Source organism: Medicago truncatula, chromosome 3 (genome assembly GCF_003473485.1).
Source record: "Medicago truncatula cultivar Jemalong A17 chromosome 3, MtrunA17r5.0-ANR, whole genome shotgun sequence".
Lineage (NCBI taxonomy): Eukaryota > Viridiplantae > Streptophyta > Magnoliopsida > Fabales > Fabaceae > Medicago > Medicago truncatula.
Genome location: NC_053044.1, coordinates 47,414,837 through 47,434,701, shown reverse-complemented (window position 1 = coordinate 47,434,701; position 19,865 = coordinate 47,414,837). Strand labels below are relative to the sequence as shown.

General features: G+C 33.8%; 1 protein-coding gene and 1 non-coding gene across 3 annotated transcripts; both read left to right on the top strand.

The window, feature by feature from the left end:
- The first annotated feature begins 3,545 nt into the window (after window positions 1–3,545).
- On the top strand, window positions 3,546–19,692 carry LOC11418933 (callose synthase 5). Of its 2 annotated transcripts, XM_024779385.2 has the most exons (42): window positions 3,546–3,762; window positions 3,854–3,954; window positions 6,459–6,580; window positions 7,174–7,270; window positions 7,374–7,484; window positions 7,571–7,699; window positions 7,815–7,907; window positions 8,052–8,143; window positions 8,263–8,389; window positions 8,513–8,650; window positions 8,747–8,823; window positions 8,934–9,012; window positions 9,102–9,227; window positions 9,307–9,421; window positions 9,576–9,910; window positions 10,605–10,657; window positions 10,759–10,819; window positions 10,898–10,979; window positions 11,060–11,109; window positions 11,211–11,297; window positions 11,425–11,547; window positions 11,634–11,728; window positions 11,860–11,944; window positions 12,031–12,191; window positions 12,674–12,797; window positions 12,897–12,991; window positions 13,078–13,195; window positions 13,427–13,578; window positions 14,208–14,317; window positions 14,400–14,525; window positions 14,610–14,678; window positions 14,916–15,105; window positions 15,207–15,318; window positions 15,401–15,520; window positions 15,630–15,745; window positions 15,827–15,910; window positions 16,495–16,607; window positions 16,686–16,915; window positions 17,582–18,379; window positions 18,488–18,538; window positions 18,639–18,824; window positions 19,142–19,692. In XM_024779385.2, exons 1-42 carry the CDS (start codon window positions 3,576–3,578, stop codon window positions 19,376–19,378), a joined length of 5,757 nt encoding a protein of 1,918 aa, XP_024635153.1. In that variant the 5' UTR covers window positions 3,546–3,575; the 3' UTR covers window positions 19,379–19,692. The 2 variants fall into 2 exon arrangements, with proteins under 2 accessions (XP_024635153.1, XP_039687643.1); XM_039831709.1 differs by lacking the exons at window positions 3,546–3,762; window positions 3,854–3,954; window positions 6,459–6,580 and adding an exon at window positions 6,732–6,863.
- Window positions 14,607–14,687, top strand: LOC112420545 (small nucleolar RNA J33). The gene has a single exon (XR_003010725.1). It is a non-coding gene; the product is annotated as a small nucleolar RNA J33 (small nucleolar RNA).
- Window positions 19,693–19,865: the final 173 nt, after the last annotated feature.

Here is a 19,865-nt window from a genome sequence, read left to right as displayed (position 1 = left end):
TACTTATGTTCAATCTAGGTTAATGTAAATTCAGTTTACTTACGTTCAATATAGGTTAATGTAAATTAAGTTTGGTAAATTCAGTTTACTTACGTTCAATCTAGGTTAATGTAAATTCAGTTTACTTACGTTCAATCTAGGTTAGTGTAAATTCAGTTTACTTAGGTTAATGTAAATTCAGTTTACTTACGTTAAATCTAGATTAATGTAAATTAAGTTTGTAAATTCAGTTTACTTACGTTCAATCTAGGTTAATGTAAATTAAGTTTACCTTATGTTAAATTTAGGTTAATATAAATTAAGTTTACTTATGTTCAATTTACGTTAATGTAAATTTAGTTAATTTGAAATTTTTATCTTAGTTAAATGGTATATTAGTCATTCTGAGGTGTAACTTGTTTTTTTTTTTGTGTGACTAGCACCAGTCTTATTATATTACCTTTTTTGTTTAAATATTAAAGATATATATATATATATATATATATATATATATATATATATATATAATTACATTCATGCTGTAAGATACGTTAGGTTGGGACATGTTATGACTAATGTGAGAAATTGAAAGGAAATAAGATATCTTTTCTTGCGGGTCCCAACACTTCAGAAACGGATATGAATAATAATTCACTATATAGACCCGTTTGGATTGACCTTAATTTAAGTATATACAAAACAATTTACGTAAATAAATAAGCTTTTATTTATTATTCACAAGTTTGTTAAAATAGTTTATGAGAAAACAATTTATGAAGATAAAATTTTCGTTAGTGAGAACTTATATTTTAATTTAAAAACATATTTATTTGCATAAGTTATTTTTCATAAGCTCAAAATAAACTCAATCCAAACGGACTATAATATATTTGATAAAAATTTAAGCGACGTCTTGAATTAATAATCCTCTTCCTCTTAGAATAAAAAAAACAATGTGAAGGCTGGTGACATATGAAGACAAATGGTGACAAGAAAGAGTGGATGGAAATCTGATTAGTGCAAGATTTTATGGGATTTGATATGAAGGTTGTGATTTGTCAAGCGCCAGATCTTGATTACCATCCTTCAATTATCATTAGAATTTTTTTTTTGTCAATGAAGAGGATAAAATACATCCTTATCCTTATCCTTAATCCTTAAAATCTAAAAAGAAAAGAGACGGACGAAAAACCCTAAACTTGAAGGAATTGCAACCCCTAACACCAATTCAGAGGAGCCAACTTAGCCCATGATGAGAGTCTCAAATCTAGAAGAAATAGTCTTGATTTTTTTGGAATCTCATCTCTTTCGACCAAAAAAAAAAAAAAAGAAATAGTCTTGATTTTCTGTGTGAAAAATTTTAGACAAACATTACCGTGTCTAAAATGTGCAAGAGAGTTGAGCTTTTGAGATCTTTTTTTTTTTTGGTAAGAGCTTTTGAGATCTAAGTCTATATCTTGAAAAATAGTCTCACATTTAAAATAAATATCAAAGGATTAATGTGATATATGGTTGTGAATATACCAATTATCATTTTAATAGATTTTAGAAATATTTATAGTTGGTTGTCAAAACAAAAATAAAATTTATAGTTCTTCTTTAAAAATAAGAAATATTTTCAGTTCTGTAATAAAAAAAAATATTTATAGTTTGTTAAAAAAAGAATATAGTCCTCTCTTTTCCTATATAATTTATAATCTGTCAAGAAAAATATACTTTTCCTCTTTTCCTACAATCTCTAACTTAAAAATATAAATAAATATTCTCCCTTTTTCTTACAAAATTCAACTCTCAAGCATATTCTGGCGAAAACCAAAACTTGATTGTCTAATGAGGATTGTTTTTGATATGGAGTGATCAAAATTATGATATTGTTGAGCAACAACCGTCGAGATGCATTGAAAAATACATTGTATGTATTTTGAGTTGGTTGTCTAATTACCTTTATATGAAATCAAGGGAGTCAAGATCGAGATATCAGTTGGACGATTGTTGCAGACCAATGAGTTTTGTATTTGTTGAGGATTGAAGAACCATAATGGTCAGAGACGTTACATATTCTAGAGAATCTTATGTTTATATCTATTGGAGGGAGGAATATGAAGTATCCATAGTTGAAGATATCGTGTGTGTTGCCATTGGGCCTTCTTATGATTTGGGTTCATGCTCGGTGGTGGATTCTTAGACGAAAGAAGTATCGGGCCTTGTAAGTGTCGAGCATGGGCCTTTTGGCCTCGTAAGTCGTCATTTTGTTGTTTGGAGTGATGATTGCGTATGATGTAAGTGTAAAGGAGGTGCATCGAACTAAGCAGACTTTTGAGGGAATATCTTAAAGGGATATCCAGGGAAGGTTGGATGCAGGCGTTGAGTCTTTTTGTACTTTTGTTGAGGAAATATTCCTATTAATTTTTTTTTTGTTTACTAGACATATGTTAGAGATTTATATTTGTTTGTTATAACCTCAAGGAGAGATGAAATGTTGGTTAATTTCTAGAGATGCGGGTGATCCTTTACGAGTGTTTTGATATGCTTAAAGTGTGACGTTATTATTGATAAATTAATGCAAAAACTAATTGCTTTATATTTTTTTAGTCGCTTTATAAATAATAAGATAAGATATGCATGAAATATTTGTTTAGGGTGAGTTTGATATGCTAAAATACAACACACAAAACAAACTTTTATGTATTGATTTTTTTTATTTTTTATCTTAGTACGATTTTTGATGGACAAAAGACTGCTTCCCCTTGCCTTCCGTTTGTCATGTCCCTAAAACAACTTTGCAAATCAAATAGTATTGTGCAACAAGAGTTGTCTTGTTCTGTCATTCTTATTTTAACATATCAAACACAATCTTAATCTCTTTACAAGTTAATATATAAAATTCATACAAAAAAGTTAATATATTACAACATGTTATCTTTTAATTTTTCATGTTTTTTTTTATTGTTTTTGCCTAAGGTTAATTTTTTATTTTAGTAAAAGGACAAAAAAAATGCAAAAAAATAATAATAAAACGACCTATGGATGAATCTGGAAAATCTTTGAAGCATTCAATAATAACAAATATGTATCATGATAGTTTTCCATAGTCAATTGTTCCCTTTTCTTTTGTGTTTCTTGTGTTGTCTCCGAAAATGATGTTCTTTCAATCATTTATTTTTTTATGACGACATCTAATAATCTATCTGTCATTCCGCCACATGTCACCTTTTTCTTCCTTTCTCTCTCACAATGTTCGGCTATTCCCGGCTTCTTTCTCAATCTTCCCTTCCTTTTCTTTTTCTTACACCACTCACAACAAAATTGCAGTGTAGCGTAGAATACGCTCCTGCATCTTCTCAAGTTAAAATTCAATTTAACTTTCTCTTTCTCCTTTCACATTTTGGTTTTCAATTCTAAGGTATTCACATCAGGTACATTGTCAATATTCAATATTGCATATACAAATTGTTATTATGTTCATCGAATAACACAAAATTTAATTAATTAAACGTGCATTTGAATTGGTGTTGTTGTTGTGTGTAGGGAGATACGGAGGGAGTTAATTGAAAGTCTAGAGGTAGGTGGTAGTCTGGAGGAGAGAGTCGACAGACATGTCGAGTCTCGAGCCAGCACCTTCAACGTTAACTCGACGTCCGTCGAGAAGCGCTGCCATGACCACCGTCTCGATGGAGGTTTTTGACAATGACGTTGTCGTCCCTTCATCACTCGCCACAATTTCACCTATTCTCCGTGTGGCCAACGAGATCGAAAGTGAACGCCCTAGGGTTGCCTATCTATGTATGTTATTGCTTGCTTTCATGTCAATAATGCAATTTTATGCATTTGGTGTTAGTATGATGAAACTATTATGCTTGTGTGTTTGTGGAAGGTCGATTTTATGCGTTCGAAAAGGCACATCGATTGGATCAAAGCTCAAGCGGGCGTGGTGTGAGGCAATTCAAAACGCTGTTGCTGCAACGATTGGAGAGGGTACATAACTATCCTTTATCATACACAACAAAATATATAGTACTCTTTTTTTTATGCATGCATGCATAACATTTATTTTCAAAGAGTTTAACTTAAAGTGGATATTGAACATTAACTTCATATAATTTATTGGTTCAATTTTGTATTATTATTAATTGATTTTTTTTTAGTTAATGCAACTAATACTAACGCAAACTACTTAATGTTGTGTTTGGTAACGACGAGAAGTTAGCTTATAATTTGTTGAATTAGCTTATAAGCTTGTTGGATCAAAACATGACGTGTTTGGTAACAAGTTTTTCTCATGAGCTTATAACTTTTTGTGATAAGCTATTTCAAGTAGCTTTTGAGCTTGTAGCTTATAGCTTTTCATATTTTCTTCCATTTTTAACCTTTAATATTATTTTTTATAAAAATAAATTGCCCACTAAAAAGGAAAAACTGCCCACGTTCTAACTCTCTTTTTTACGTTGATTTTTTTTTTTTTTAATTATAGTTCTTTTTTTTAAGGATGAATTCTACAAGGGTAACAAAAGATTCCTGCACTAGTATTTAAATTTTGAAGATTTTGTTTTTGATCAATATTTTAGGAGAATCTTTTTTTTTGTAGATAGACGAAATGATAAAGCCATTATAAACTCACACACACAAGTGGAGTACCGGGGTTCGAACCCTGATCATGACATCCGGCCTAACAATTTCAGCACTTTACCAGTTGAGCTAGGATTTCTGAATTATTTCAGGAGAATCTTATTAACAATATATTGTTCTAAAACTTTAAAATAATATACGTACTTAGTAATAGTACAGGAAAATCTTATGTTGATTATTAATATATGAGAATATAATTTAGGCAAACCACAAAATAAAAAAGAGAATATATCTTATGTTGATTGTCAATACGCGTTAAATCATAAGATTCACTTTTTTAGATATTACGTTGATATTATCGATACGTTAATATATTAATAGGATGTATTATTTTGAATCATATATATAGGTGCCTAAATATATTGCCTAAATATCATTTTATCTTTGAAATATTTCTAACCATAATCAACGTAAAAAGAGAACTTATATATATTCGTATTATCATTTTTTAATCAATTATCTTTGAAATATTGTTCTAAAACGGACTCTTTCTATTGAACTTATATATTCATATTATCATTTTTTTCTTTAAAATTATTTACTGATTCAAATAAAAAGAAAAAAAAATCATAAAAAGGTATAAAAATAAAGTCAGATAAGATTTGTTAAAAAAATATATCAATTAAATTCATAAATCACAGTTATTATTTTAAAGATAAAAAATACTTTAAAATAAATTAATTATTTAAGATGAATATATCACTTAAAAATATTTATAAATGTAATTTATAAAAAAATAAACATACATGCACTCTTATGTCATTTTATACTTATCACTCATTTCAAAAGCTAATTTTACCAAACACTTTAACTTCAAACAATTAGTTTTTCAGCTATAAATTTTAAACTATCAGTCATCAGCTATAATCTAACTTTTCAGATATTAGCTAGCTTATCGGTTATCAGCGAGCTTATAGCTTAATTTGACCAAAGAGAGTCATAATAGTGTTGGCTTGAGACCTTAGAAATGTGTTGCTCTTAAAGTTTCAAATTTAATTCTCTCCGATGAATTATAGTTTGGTTTTTTAAAAAACCAACTATTGACACAAAAAATCCTACTATAACTTGCCCCAAAAAAAAAAAATTCCTGCTATAACATGTCATTTTTTTGAAGGATGCTATAACATGTCACTTGTAATCTTTTTAATTATATTATATTATTTATACTCGATACATTGAAAAATTAAAATTTCAAAACATTTAATAATAAAATCAAAGATATTTTGATATAGATGTACATTAAATCTGATTGCAAAATTTTATAAATATAAATACATTTAGTAAGGACTACAAGGCATCACCCATAATTTTATATCCAAGTGATTGAACTCAACTTTATCAATAAAAAAAAAATGAAAGAAGTGATTGGCTTTAAGTGATTAACGAGTTTTATATGACGATTTTTGGTGGGAATAATTTTTGTCTAAATTTTATTTACCTTTATGTCAAACTTGGAATTATTATGACTTGTTTTTTCTAAGAATTGAATAATTGAACAAAAATTTAACCAATCAATTTGACTTAGGCGGTTAATACCATACCAATTGTTCTGAAGAACTAAGTTTAATTTTTTGGTAGAACAATTTTTTTTTTCCCCCTATCCTTATCCCACTAACTTCAAATTACCATTCTCCTTTTTGGGAATTGAAATTGGAGGGTTAAAAAAACAAAAAAATTGATATTTTAAGAACGAATAACTTCATTAATTCATTTGACGCTGGCATATTGGCAATAGAATGGGTTTTTTCAGAAACTGAATTGAGAGTTTTTGAGAAAAATGTTATTGAAATGAGAAATGGGGACACAACACAAGATGATGAAATCATTAATGACATAAATGTTGGGAAGTGTAGGACAATGCTACCAGTCTTGCTGCTCGGACTAAGAAGACAGATGCAAGAGAAATCCAAGTTTATTATCAGCAATACTATGAGAACTATGTCAAAGCACTTGACCAAGGAGAGCAGGCTGACAGGTACATACATACATTTATTTATATTAGTAATACTTCGGTGCGACACTAACACGCTGACACGGCCAATAGTTTTAGAAAATGACAAAATTAAATATGTGTCAGTGTTATGCCGGTGTTTGACACATGTCAGACACACCTTCGATCAGAATTGTCGTGCAATAGAGTCCACTGGTGTATGTTTGAATTAGCCGCGAGCTTTGTTGAAGCTCTGCCAAACTCAACGCCAATTAATGGGTTGAAAGTTGATTTTGCAAAATTGATTTGTGTTAAAAGTGAATTTTAGGTAAAATGATTTATCTTTGAATACATTCACCTGAAAATGAGTTGAACAATAATTTTGAGTGTAAAATTTACGTTCGAAGGCAAAAACTATAAATCCTAGCTTCAAGTTAAAATCAATTCTTGAGGCTAAATTATTCATTCGAGAATTCTCAATACTAAAATCAAATTTAAGTCTTCAGAATCACTTGTAGTTCTCACAAAATTGAAACCAAACATTGATTTATGTTGTGTGAGTCATTGTAAAAATGGATGGGAATAATTGCTTCTACTATATTATGATTTACTGGTTTGTTTTTGATATTCTTTTCCAGAGCACAGCTTGGTAAAGCTTACCAGACCGCCGGTGTGCTTTTTGAAGTGCTTTGTGCTGTTAACAAGACTGAGAAAGTCGAAGAAGTTGCTCCTGAGGTTAGTCATTGTTTGAAAATTGTGTAGTTCCTGCATTGATTTTCTCTCAGCATTCATATTTTGGAGGCTTGAGTGACATCATTGAATTTTGTGGCGTGTTCAGATTATTGCAGCTGCTAGAGATGTCCAGGAAAAGACGGAAATTTATGCCCCTTTTAACATTCTTCCGTTGGATTCTGCCGGGGCTTTTCAGCCTATTATGCAGCTTGAAGAGGTATCAGTTCTGAAATGATTCATATGGAGTCTGTTTTGTGTTTGGAATTACACTGACGTCCTTGGCTTTGTTTACATGTTTTATAGATTAAGGCAGCTGTTTCTGCGCTTTTTAATACTCGTGGCTTGAACTGGCCTAGTGCATTCGAGCAAACTCGCCAGAGAACTGGAGATTTGGATCTGCTTGATTGGCTCAGAGCCATGTTTGGGTTCCAGGCATGTTTTCTTGGTCCCAAATAAAACTTGGATAGGAGAAAGATTATGACTAACTAATTTCTTTTGTATCTGTATTATATTATGGTTAACAAGTTGTTATGTTTCCTCCCCTCAGAGAGACAATGTCAGGAATCAGAGAGAGCATCTAATTTTGCTTCTTGCTAACAACCATATAAGGCTACACCCCAAACCCGAGCCTCTCAACAAGGTATATAACTGTCTGTTACATCGTCCTGCAATTGGCAAAACTGTAGTATAAAATTAAAATGAAACAGTAATATTAGTTATCAGGGTAGCTTGCTTTGTTTTGACCTATATAGTTATATTCCACTGGTCTTTCCTACAATTGCAGCTTGATGACCGCGCGGTCAATTCAGTGATGACTGATCTCTTTAAGAATTACAAAACATGGTGCAAATTTTTGGGACGAAAACATAGTTTACGGTGAGCTATGAAGTACTTTGCTTAGCAAATATTTATATAATTTTTCCTCATCAAAATTTTAATAAATAAATAAACTAGAAATTTTGTGCTAAATATGCTTATCTTGTTCATTCAAACAGACTTCCTCAAGGTCAGCAAGAGATACAACAGAGAAAGTTGCTTTATATGGGCTTGTATCTTCTCATATGGGGTGAAGCGTCCAATCTTCGCTTCATGCCAGAGTGTATATGCTACATATTTCACAATGTGAGCACATTGTTTTCATACATTTCACAGTATCTTGGGCTAGATTATCTTTGGATATGAAATGCAACTCTTTTTTTTTATTAAGAAAAATAGTATATTAATAATGTTTAACTCTAACTTCAGATGGCATATGAACTTCATGGTTTATTGGCTGGAAATGTCAGCATTGTTACTGGTGAAAATATCAAACCTTCTTATGGTGGTGATGATGAGGCATTCTTGCGCAAGGTTATATCTCCCATATACAAAGTCATTCATACGGTATGCTTTTTCTTCTTCTTTCTGTTATGGTCGTTGTTAGCTAGCTTCAGGTACCTTTCTACTAAGTGATGAGCTATAATCAATTAATTAATACAGGAAGCTGAGAAAAGCAGAAATGGAATGGCTCCTCACTCAGCCTGGTGCAATTACGATGATCTAAATGAGTATTTCTGGTTAGTTTGGCTTTTGGTTTCATATCCTATTGAATCCGATTTTTCTGGCTTGTTTTGTCTTTAATTAATTGACAATTTATTGATTTAGTGATCAATGTATTTTGTTGCAGGACACCTGATTGCTTTTCTCTTGGATGGCCCATGCGTGATGATGGTGAATTTTTTAAATCTACATTTAATTTGACACAGGTATGCGCTCAGTTAACATTTAATATCCAGAAGTTAGTTGCCTGAGTGTAAAATGATTATTCAGTTCAACACTTACAAATTCATATCAGGGAAGAAAAGGTGCTCCGGCAAAATCTGCAAGAACTGGCAAATCAAATTATGTTGAGACCCGGTCATTCTGGAACCTCTTCCGCACTTTTGATCGTCTTTGGACCTTTTATATACTGGGTTTGCAGGTATTTCTCTTAGGGAAATGGTCATGTTAATGTTTCCATTGATTGTATTTTTGACAAGATCAAAACATTCCTGTTACAGGCGATGTTCATAATTGCATGGGGAAATATTTCAGTGTTGGAAATATTTCAAAAAGATGTCTTATATAAACTTTCTAGCATATTCATCACAGCAGCCTTTCTTCGTTTACTTCAAAGTATGACACACTCAGATATATGACTTTGTTTTTGTAAATTGATCATGCTTCTATCAGAAGAACTAATTACAAGATTTTTTCAATACGGATATTTTTTTTTAACCCATTACCCTAGGAAGTGACATCTCGTTTGTTGTTCTTTATTTTGATTTAGGTATCTTGGACCTGAGTCTGAATTTTCCTGGCTTTCATCGCTGGAAATTCACTGATGTGCTAAGAAATGTTCTCAAAGTCATTGTTAGTCTTTTATGGGTTATTGTTCTTCAAATATTTTACGTGCATTCCTTCGACGGTGCCCCAGAGTTTATCAGGAAGTTGCTTTCTTTTGTTCATCAAATGAAAGGGATTCCACCATATTATGTCTTAGCAGTTGCAGTTTATCTGATCCCAAATGTACTAGCGGCCCTTCTCTTTCTTTTCCCAATGCTTAGGCGTTGGATTGAAAACTCAGACTGGCACATATTTAGACTCCTCTTATGGTGGCAACAGGTACTTAGTGCGTATGATATGCTTCCAATCCAATGTGCTTATTTACACCGTGAAAGTAACGCATATTTCCACCTGATCATAAAAATCAGCGAGACAAGCAATTTTTATCAATTTTATCTGAATGGAAAACTCATCGAGCTCTTTCACGTGAAGAGCATACAGATAATATGCCAAAGTGTGTGTAATTAATTGTTAATGTGTAAACACATGCACATAGACGTACATGCGTACAGATGCACATTACATAACAGAAGTTAACTGATAAAGAAGCACTTTATACTGAACTATTTTGATTCAATATGCACTCAGCCTATTATTGTACCATACCAATTCGATAATGAATATAACAACAACCAAAGCTTTTTTATTCCTGATAATAAGTATATTGTAAATTTCAAGAATTATACCTGCAAGTTTTTTTTCTCACAAGCTGCTCCTTTAAGCTTTTAAGAAAAACGCTAAAACTACTTGAAGTTATTTTTTTTTCTTCGCAAAACAACTTACACGAGCATTATAAATTTTTGTAAACATCTTTTAATTAGAAAATAATGATTCTCTAAAAAAACTAAAGACCCATAGGTTAACTTGTCTGATCAAGGTTTTCTTCCAATTTCCTGGGCACCCTTGACTAGAGTACTAATTGTTCATAACAATCATTTGTTCATTTTCTGAATTATTATTTGTCACTGTGCAGCCAAGAATCTATGTCGGACGAGGGATGCACGAGAGTCAACTTTCCCTCCTAAAGTGAGTTTAACAGAATAATATGTAATTAGTGCCATTTAAGGATTGCTCTTGTTATTTGTTTAAAATTTGTTTCTTCATCAAAATTCTATTTTAAATTTCAGGTACACTCTTTTCTGGGTGCTTCTTTTGGCTGCAAAATTTTCATTCAGCTTTTTTGTCCAGGTAATTTTTACACGTGTAGTAATTGTTTTCCTAAAATGTTTTGTGAACTTGTTCGGCCTTTTTTGACTTTGTCTTCAGATCAAACCTCTTGTTAAGCCAACTAAGGACATAATGAGCATTCGACATGTTGATTATAATTGGCATCAGTTTTTCCCACAGGGTAGTTTCTTCTCAATTTTAATTATTCAATTGTGACTTTTTATTAGTTTTATTGAGATCTAAAATTTCCTGTTTATGCAGCTCAAAATAATTATAGTGCAGTTGCTGCACTCTGGGTTCCTGTACTTATGGTGTGTGCACTATATTTCCTGGCCATGTTCACATATATTAATCTTTTCTTTTGCATGGGATATTTTTTTTAGGATAACATCTCTTCACATTTTGAATGCAGGTTTATTTCATGGACACCCAAATTTGGTATGCCATCTTCTCAACTGTGTGTGGCGGTGTTCTTGGAGCCTTCGATCGTCTGGGAGAGGTCGTTTTCTGTTTGCATTTTATCAAATAATTTAAAATAGGATTACTCTTATGGAACTAGAAAGATAAAATACTTCAAGTCATGATTTTTAACAACCAATTAATGTCATTGTCTTCTGCCTATACAGATACGCACTTTGAGCATGCTAAGATCACGGTTTCAGTCATTGCCTGGTGCATTCAACACATACTTGGTTCCCACTGACAGGAGAAAGAAAAAGAAATTCTCCCTCTCTAAGCGATTTGCCGAGGTGTCTATCACATTTTCTTCTCATCACTAACTGGAATAAGCTATATGTAAATATTTATTTTCACTTATGTTTTAATGTTTGTATAGATTTCCGCCAACAGAAGGAGTGAAGCTGCTAAATTTGCCCAATTATGGAACGAAATTATTTGCAGTTATCGCGAAGAAGATATTATAAGTGATAGGAAAGGCCTCAGAGTCAAACTCTTTATCTTCTTTTCTTTGTCCTCATCCCTAACTTCTACTATTCCTCTTCCATATTTTGATTTGTCGTTTATCACCTATCAAAGACTAAACCATGTTTGCATCTCTCCAGGGAGATGGATCTTTTGTTGGTTCCTTACTCATCAGATCCTAGCCTGAAAATAATTCAATGGCCACCATTTATGCTTGCAAGCAAGGTTCCTATTGACTCCACACGCAATTCAATTTTTAAAACTCACGTGTTACCAGTTCATATAATTTGATTCCCGGTCAACCTTTGCAGATTCCTATTGCACTGGATATGGCAGCTCAATTTCGAGGTAGGGACTCTGATCTTTGGAAGCGCATATGTGGAGACGAATATATGAAATGTGCGGTGCTTGAATGCTATGAATCTTTCCAACAAATTTTGAACACTTTAGTGATTGGAGAAGCTGAAAAAAGGTGGCTTTTAGTATCTTTCCTGTTGATGTCTATATCTTTCAGTTTGCACTTCACACCTAAGGCATATTTTCTTTGGTTGTGCCATTATGATCCAGTTCTAGTAGGACTACAGCATGCTTTGCTTTCCCAACTTCTCTTTTTCTACAAATATAACAAATGTGGCTCTTGCTGTTTCCATTGAATTTCATGAACAGCAATTAGCCTTGTTTCATGTGCGTTTACTTTCCATTTGTATTTCAATTATATATTTAAAAAAAATAAATTGGATCACTTATCAACCTAAAACAAATAACGGAAGGAATGGTTATCTTGTGTACTCATTTTTTTTATCATGAACCACATTAAATCTACTTATATTGCTATAGATAGTCATTCCAAATTTCATAGCGGTTGCTTGTGTTGTTTTCTCGATTAGCAGATAGAATTGAAGCTGTAGAAATTATATGATCATTAGTAATTATGAACTCATTCTGATGGAACAGGACAATCTCTATCATCCTAAAGGAAGTTGAAAACAGCATTTCTAAAAATACACTGCTTACAAATTTCCGAATGGGATTTTTGCCTTCCCTTTGCAAGAAATTTGTGGAGCTTGTCGAAATTCTGGTGAGTCATTTGAAGGAAAACTAATTGTATCATCCATTTGTGAATGGCCTTTCTGTAACTATCCTATTTGGAAGCTTACATATTCCTTTTTGGTTACAGAAAGCTGCAGATTCATCCAAGCGCAACACAGTGGTGGTATTGTTGCAAGACATGTTAGAAGTGTTTACTCGTGATATGATGGTGAATGACAGCAGGTTGGTTAACTTAGCCACACACATTTGAAATATAAAATTCGTTCACGAAATTTAATAACATATGCTTTTCACATTGTGTTCATTAGCGAATTAGCAGAACTTAATCTTAGTAGCAAGGATACTGGAAGGCAACTTTTTGCTGGTACTGATGCAAAACCGACCGTACTCTTCCCTCCAGTTGTTACATCACAATGGGAGGAGCAGGTAGTTATATTAATATAAATAAATTACAACATTAACACTTTTATAGTTTATATTAGTATTAATATAAATAATTACGACATTAATACTTAGTAAAAAAACAAACACTTATAGTTAATATCAGTATTAGCTTTCCAGATGCTTCTCTTCTTCTTTGATAAAATTTATCTTACAGTATGAAAAGCAAACTATACAGATGCTCCTATAACTTATGAATAATTATGGGTGTTTCAGATTAGACGTCTTCACTTGCTGTTGACGGTGAAGGAATCTGCCATTGAGGTTCCAACAAACCTTGAAGCACGCAGAAGGATTGCATTCTTTACCAATTCGCTGTTCATGGATATGCCTCGTGCTCCTAGAGTTCGTAAAATGCTCTCGTTCAGGTCTGAGGCTTTTTTATCATACAGAGCTCATGACCATGAAGATATGTGCCGATATCTGCAGGAACTTCATCTTTCGTTTTTTTTTTTATTTTTTTATTTTTTATATTGAACTAACTATACTAAATTTTTACATCCTCCCAAAACAGTTGAAGCTATAACCTTCAGGGTCATATGTTTTTTTTGATAAAATGTGATTATAAAGAGTACCATTTTTATTTATACTTTAAATGTGTTTATAAAAGGGAAATTTGGTTCTATAAAGCTCCGTCCGTGGTAGGGTCCGAGAAAGGGAAGGACCCATTTTGTTCTATTTTCAATAACCTTACCATTCATTTACAAAAGGTTGATTCTATGATACAAACCTATGACCTCCTACTCACATAACAACAACTCCAATTGCTGGGCCAAGACCCCCATTTCAGAAGAGAGACCTCTCTTCCAAGATTTCCCCTTCACAAAGGATTTCTCCTTTCACACGCTATCAACTTCACAAAATGAGTCCCTCCATAACTCTCCCTATTCATCTAGTTAACTCTCTTCTAACAAACTAATCGACTATCTGCCCTAACTGTCCTTATTCTTCCCCAACATGTCACGTGCTTATTAAAAGTTTTCACTTATTGTTGCAGTGTCATGACTCCATACTACAGTGAAGAGACTGTCTACTCAAAGAATGACCTTGAGGTTGAAAATGAAGATGGTGTGTCAATCATATATTACCTGCAGAAGATATACCCTGGTTTGTATAATTAACAATATATAATTTGACTGCATTTTGTTATTAGAAAAATGACTGAGCTAAATTATTGTAATATTATCAGATGAGTGGAATAACTTCATGGAGCGACTTAATTGTAAGAAAGATAGTGAGGTTTGGGAAAGAGATGAGAATATATTGCAGCTACGTCATTGGGCCTCATTACGAGGTCAAACACTTAGCAGGACAGGTAATGATTGCTTCTCCCTCTTCATCCCTGCAGAAGAGTTTGGTTGATTAATAATTTTCCTTCTGAACTTATGAATTAATGCAGTTCGGGGAATGATGTACTATCGGCGGGCTCTTAAGCTCCAGGCTTTTCTTGATATGGCTAATGAAAAGGGTAAGAATGATTTCTTTTTGTTCTGATCTATTTAGCTAAATCTAGTAGGTATTGTGGCGATGGCAAGCATGTGATTTATAGATTTTTTCAAATCCTGGTCCTTCTCCCTTTCTTAACGATACATAACTTGTAGCTTACGTGCAAGTCACTATGTATTCATTCATGGTGGTCGACAAAAGTGTAGTTCTATCCACAAATAATAGATGATTGTATGGTTTTCTGTTATTTTGCGGGCAGAGATACTTGATGGATATAAAGCTATTACTGTTCCATCCGAGGAAGATAAAAAGAGTCACAGATCACTGTACGCCAGTTTAGAGGCTGTTGCTGACATGAAGTTCACATATATCGCTACCTGTCAGAACTATGGGAATCAGAAGCGTAGTGGAGACCGCCATGCAACAGACATCCTGAATTTGATGGTTAAGTATGTTCTCCAATTGATAAATTGTACTCAATTTAAGTACAATATTTGTTTTACTTTTAACACTTAATTTAAGAATATAATTTCTGGTTCTTCATTTGTAGCAATCCCTCGCTCCGTGTGGCATATATTGATGAGCTTGAAGAAAGAGAAGGAGGAAAAGTACAGAAAGTTTACTACTCTGTATTGGTCAAAGCTGTGGACAATCATGACCAGGTAAATGCATATTGATGTCAGGAAACATATTAATTTACTCTTGAATATCTTTGAACTTATGGTTTTATTATTTTTTGTGAAGGAAATATATCGAATAAAACTACCAGGTCCAGCGAAGTTAGGAGAAGGGAAACCTGAAAATCAAAACCATGCAATTATTTTTACCAGAGGAGAAGCTCTTCAGACTATCGACATGAACCAGGTAAACATTAAATTGTTTTGTTAGACAATAATTATAAACTTGGAAACTATAACTAGGTGAAACTGGGTGTCAGTGCCTATTGAAACGGTATAATTTAAATTTCTTCTAGGATAATTACTTGGAAGAAGCTTTGAAAATGCGTAACCTTCTGGAGGAATTTAACGAGGATCATGGAGTGCGCCGACCTACTATATTAGGTGTTCGTGAGCATATCTTCACTGGCAGGTATGATGACTTTTCTTCTACATACAGAGAAATTTTGTCATGTTTAGTTTCCATATTACTTAATGCTGTCACTTGTTACAGTGTTTCTTCCTTGGCTTGGTTTATGTCAAATCAAGAAACAAGCTTTGTCACAATTGGTCAGAGAGTTCTTGCAAGACCCCTGAAGTAAGTTTAGTGATGACTTCTTTTTTAAAAAAAAAACAAAGAAAGTTTAGTGATTTCATTAGAGGGGGAACCTTGGCGCAACGGTAAAGTTGTTGTTACTTGACTGAAAAGTCCGGGGTTCATGTTCTGGAAACAGCCTCATGTGTAAAAAAAAACACAAGGCTACGCACAATACACCAAATGGTGGGACCCAGCGTATGCGGGAGCTTTAGTGCACCGGGCTGCCCTTTTTTTCTAGTGATTTCATTACATGGTTGACTTTTATATACAATTACTTGTTTAACTTAAGACACTTTTGTCTTAACTTAAATAGTCATTTTTAAAAATAGAAATCCATGCAATATATATAAAAACCTTCTTTCAAAGGTCAACTTGCTGATGAATTTTATGCTTTCTTCTTTCCTCTTGTTTTTTTTCTTGCTGTATTGTCAGCCCTATACTACATGAAATTTTAGAGACAAAAACAATGAACTATTAACTTTTTTCCCCATCTCTTCTGCCACTGTTGCAAGAAATAAAACATTAGAATGGATTTAGTACAGGGTATAAATTTTCTGGCTAATGATGGATTTGTGGAATTCTAGGGTACGATTTCACTATGGTCATCCAGATGTTTTTGATAGAATTTTCCACATTACCCGTGGAGGAATTAGTAAGGCTTCTCGTGGCATCCATTTGAGCGAGGATATTTTTGCCGGTAACATTCTTGAAACATATTCATTATCATGGATATTTGATATTTCTTTTTCTGTATCTCATGCCTTATCCTATATAGGATTCAACTCAACACTACGGCGTGGGAATATTACTCATCATGAATACATCCAAGTTGGAAAGGGTAGAGATGTTGGGATGAATCAGATCTCGCTTTTTGAAGCAAAGGTGGCTTGCGGTAATGGAGAGCAAATACTAAGCAGAGACGTCTACAGGCTGGGGCATCGTTTTGACTTTTTCCGCATGTTATCGTTTTATTTTACGACCGTTGGATTTTATATCAGCTCAATGGTAATGGTTAATTAATGCATTTAGGATAAAGCAAAATAACACTTACTGTTTTTATAGAATATTGTTAAGAGTCCCACATTGGATGAGATAAGACCCGAAAATACGCTTTTAAGTGGTGGGCAGCTCTCACCTTACAACCAGTCTTGTAGAATTGTGTTAGGCTCAACCCAAATTCTAAGTTGGTATCAAATCCTATCAAGATCCTTTGGGCCACTCAGGTCACACTCCAGATTTCCAATCCTGGGTGTGAGAGTGTTGAGAGGTCCCATATTTGACTAGATAAGGCCTGGAAGTATGTTTATAAGCGGTGGGTAGTTCTCACCTTATGAACCGGTTTTATAAGGTTGAGTTAGGCTCAACCCAAATTCTAAGAAACACAATTAGTATAATTATCATTATTGCTCAAAACTTTGTTATTAGAATGAGACTAACAGATCCTTAAAAGAATAAAATCAATCCCAATATGAGTAATGGATCTGGAAATCAATATCTTATTGCTTGAAGTCTTGAACATTAAACCATATATATATATTCAACCCACACAAAACTTACGTGACTGAGTGTTGTTACATAGAGAGCTGCTAATTTCTTTTGGGGAACTATAAAATGTAACCTATTTGAATTTGTGTTTTTCTTGGCAATAAATCTTCCTTTTCTGATTCACAGATTGTGGTCTTTACGACTTATGCTTTCCTATACGGCAAGCTGTACCTGTCATTAAGTGGATTTGAGGCTGCAATAGTCAAGTTTGCTAGGAGAAAGGGAGACGATACATTAAAGGCGGCTATAGCTTCACAATCACTTGTCCAAATAGGACTTCTAATGACTTTACCCATGTTCATGGAAATTGGACTGGAGAGAGGGTTCAGAACTGCTGTAGGCGACTTAATAATAATGCAGTTGCAACTCGCACCTGTTTTCTTCACTTTCTCGCTTGGAACGAAAATACACTATTTTGGACGCACTCTCCTGCATGGAGGGGCAAAGTATAGAGCAACTGGGCGTGGATTTGTTGTTCGCCATGAAAAGTTTGCAGACAATTACAGGTTGTACTCTAGGAGTCACTTCGTCAAAGGGATTGAGCTCACAATGTTGCTCATTTGCTATAAGATTTATGGAGCAGCAACACCTGACTCAGCAACATACGCTCTTCTCTCATGGTCAATGTGGTTTATGGTTTGTTCTTGGTTGTTTGCTCCTTTCCTTTTCAATCCATCAGGATTTGAGTGGCAGAAGATAGTTGAGGACTGGGATGATTGGAATAAATGGATTAGTAATCGAGGTGGTATTGGTGTTCCTTCAACAAAGAGTTGGGAGTCATGGTGGGCTGAGGAACAGGAGCATCTGCAGCACACCGGCTTTGTGGGGCGGATTTGTGAGATTCTTCTTTCCTTACGTTTCTTTATCTACCAGTATGGGATTGTGTATCATCTCAATGTAGCCAGAGGTGACAAGAGCATCTTGGTAATTATGCACGCTGGCTTAATTTTATTTAGTGTTGTCATATTTCAGACCACCACCACCCCCCACCCCACCCACCCACGAGTTTGCTGACATGTATTTTCTCTTCAGGTTTATGCTCTGTCCTGGATAGTAATAGTAGCTGTCATGGTTATCTTGAAGGTTAGTATTCGGTGATAAAAACGTTCATTCTGAATAAAAGCATATTTTTCTGCATATGCTTGATAATAATTTTATTAATTGGTGGCATCTGAAACTGCAGATTGTGTCCATGGGCAGAAAGAAGTTCAGCGCAGATTTCCAGTTGATGTTCCGTCTTCTCAAATTGTTTCTGTTTATTGGAGCCGTTGTTGCCCTGGCCTTAATGTTTACTTTGCTTAGCCTCACTGTTGGAGACATCTTTGCTAGTCTCCTTGCCTTTTTGCCAACAGCATGGGCAATTATAATGGTACTTGTTTATTAACCACCACCTTTTGTTGGATAGATATGTCTCATTGGATCCATCCGAATATGCACTTGTTTGTGTCCAACACAATTTGACTTAAGTTAGTCCGTCCATGAATTTCTCTTGGCACTTGTTTAGTAGCCGCCGCCATTAAACCACATTCAGGCTTGACCATATTCTTGGCCCTTCATCGTAGAAATTGCTAATTAATAATTTTTCTTGATTAACTTTAAAGTCTCTTTTCATTCATGCAATTAAATAAGTTCCCTGGTGAATGTAAAATCACTTCTTTATGACCGGTGCGGTGTTTTATTGTACAGATAGCACAAGCATGCAGGCCAATCGTGAAGGGCATTGGAATGTGGGGGTCAGTTAAAGCTTTAGCTAGGGGCTATGAATACCTGATGGCAGTGGTTATATTTACGCCAGTGGCCATATTGGCATGGTTCCCATTTGTTTCAGAATTCCAAACCAGGCTGCTATTCAACCAAGCATTCAGCAGAGGACTTCAAATCCAGCGTATTCTGGCCGGTGGCAAGAAACATAAGCAAAACTAAATCAAACCTTTTCTGCAGCATCCAGCCTAGGGCTTCAAATTGCATACGGACTTTGTATGGTATATTGCTGTCCTTTTAGTCCTAACTCTACCTCTGCAGCATGCAGGTTGAAAAAAAACTGGTTTGTGCTTGCTTGGCAATTGAATAATTCTTCCAGCCAGTGTATGTAAAATCTTAAATACTGATGAGAGAACTATAAAACTGTATCTAACAGCTTCCATCAGTCTTATTCTCCTTTCTCCATGTGAAAGCTGAAGAATTGAATATCAAATTTTGTATACAATTCTTTACCATTGTTGCCTTGATTCTGGGAATTTGCCTCACTTTCTCTATCCCTTCTTCACATTCGGACAACTGAATTTAATGAAGTGAAAATCTTCAATATAATCGAAGATTTAGTGGGCTCAAGTGGTTAATGAAATTAAGCTAACAGTTCGGATAATTTATAGGTTTATCCCTAATTGAAACAATGTTTAGCTAGACTTTA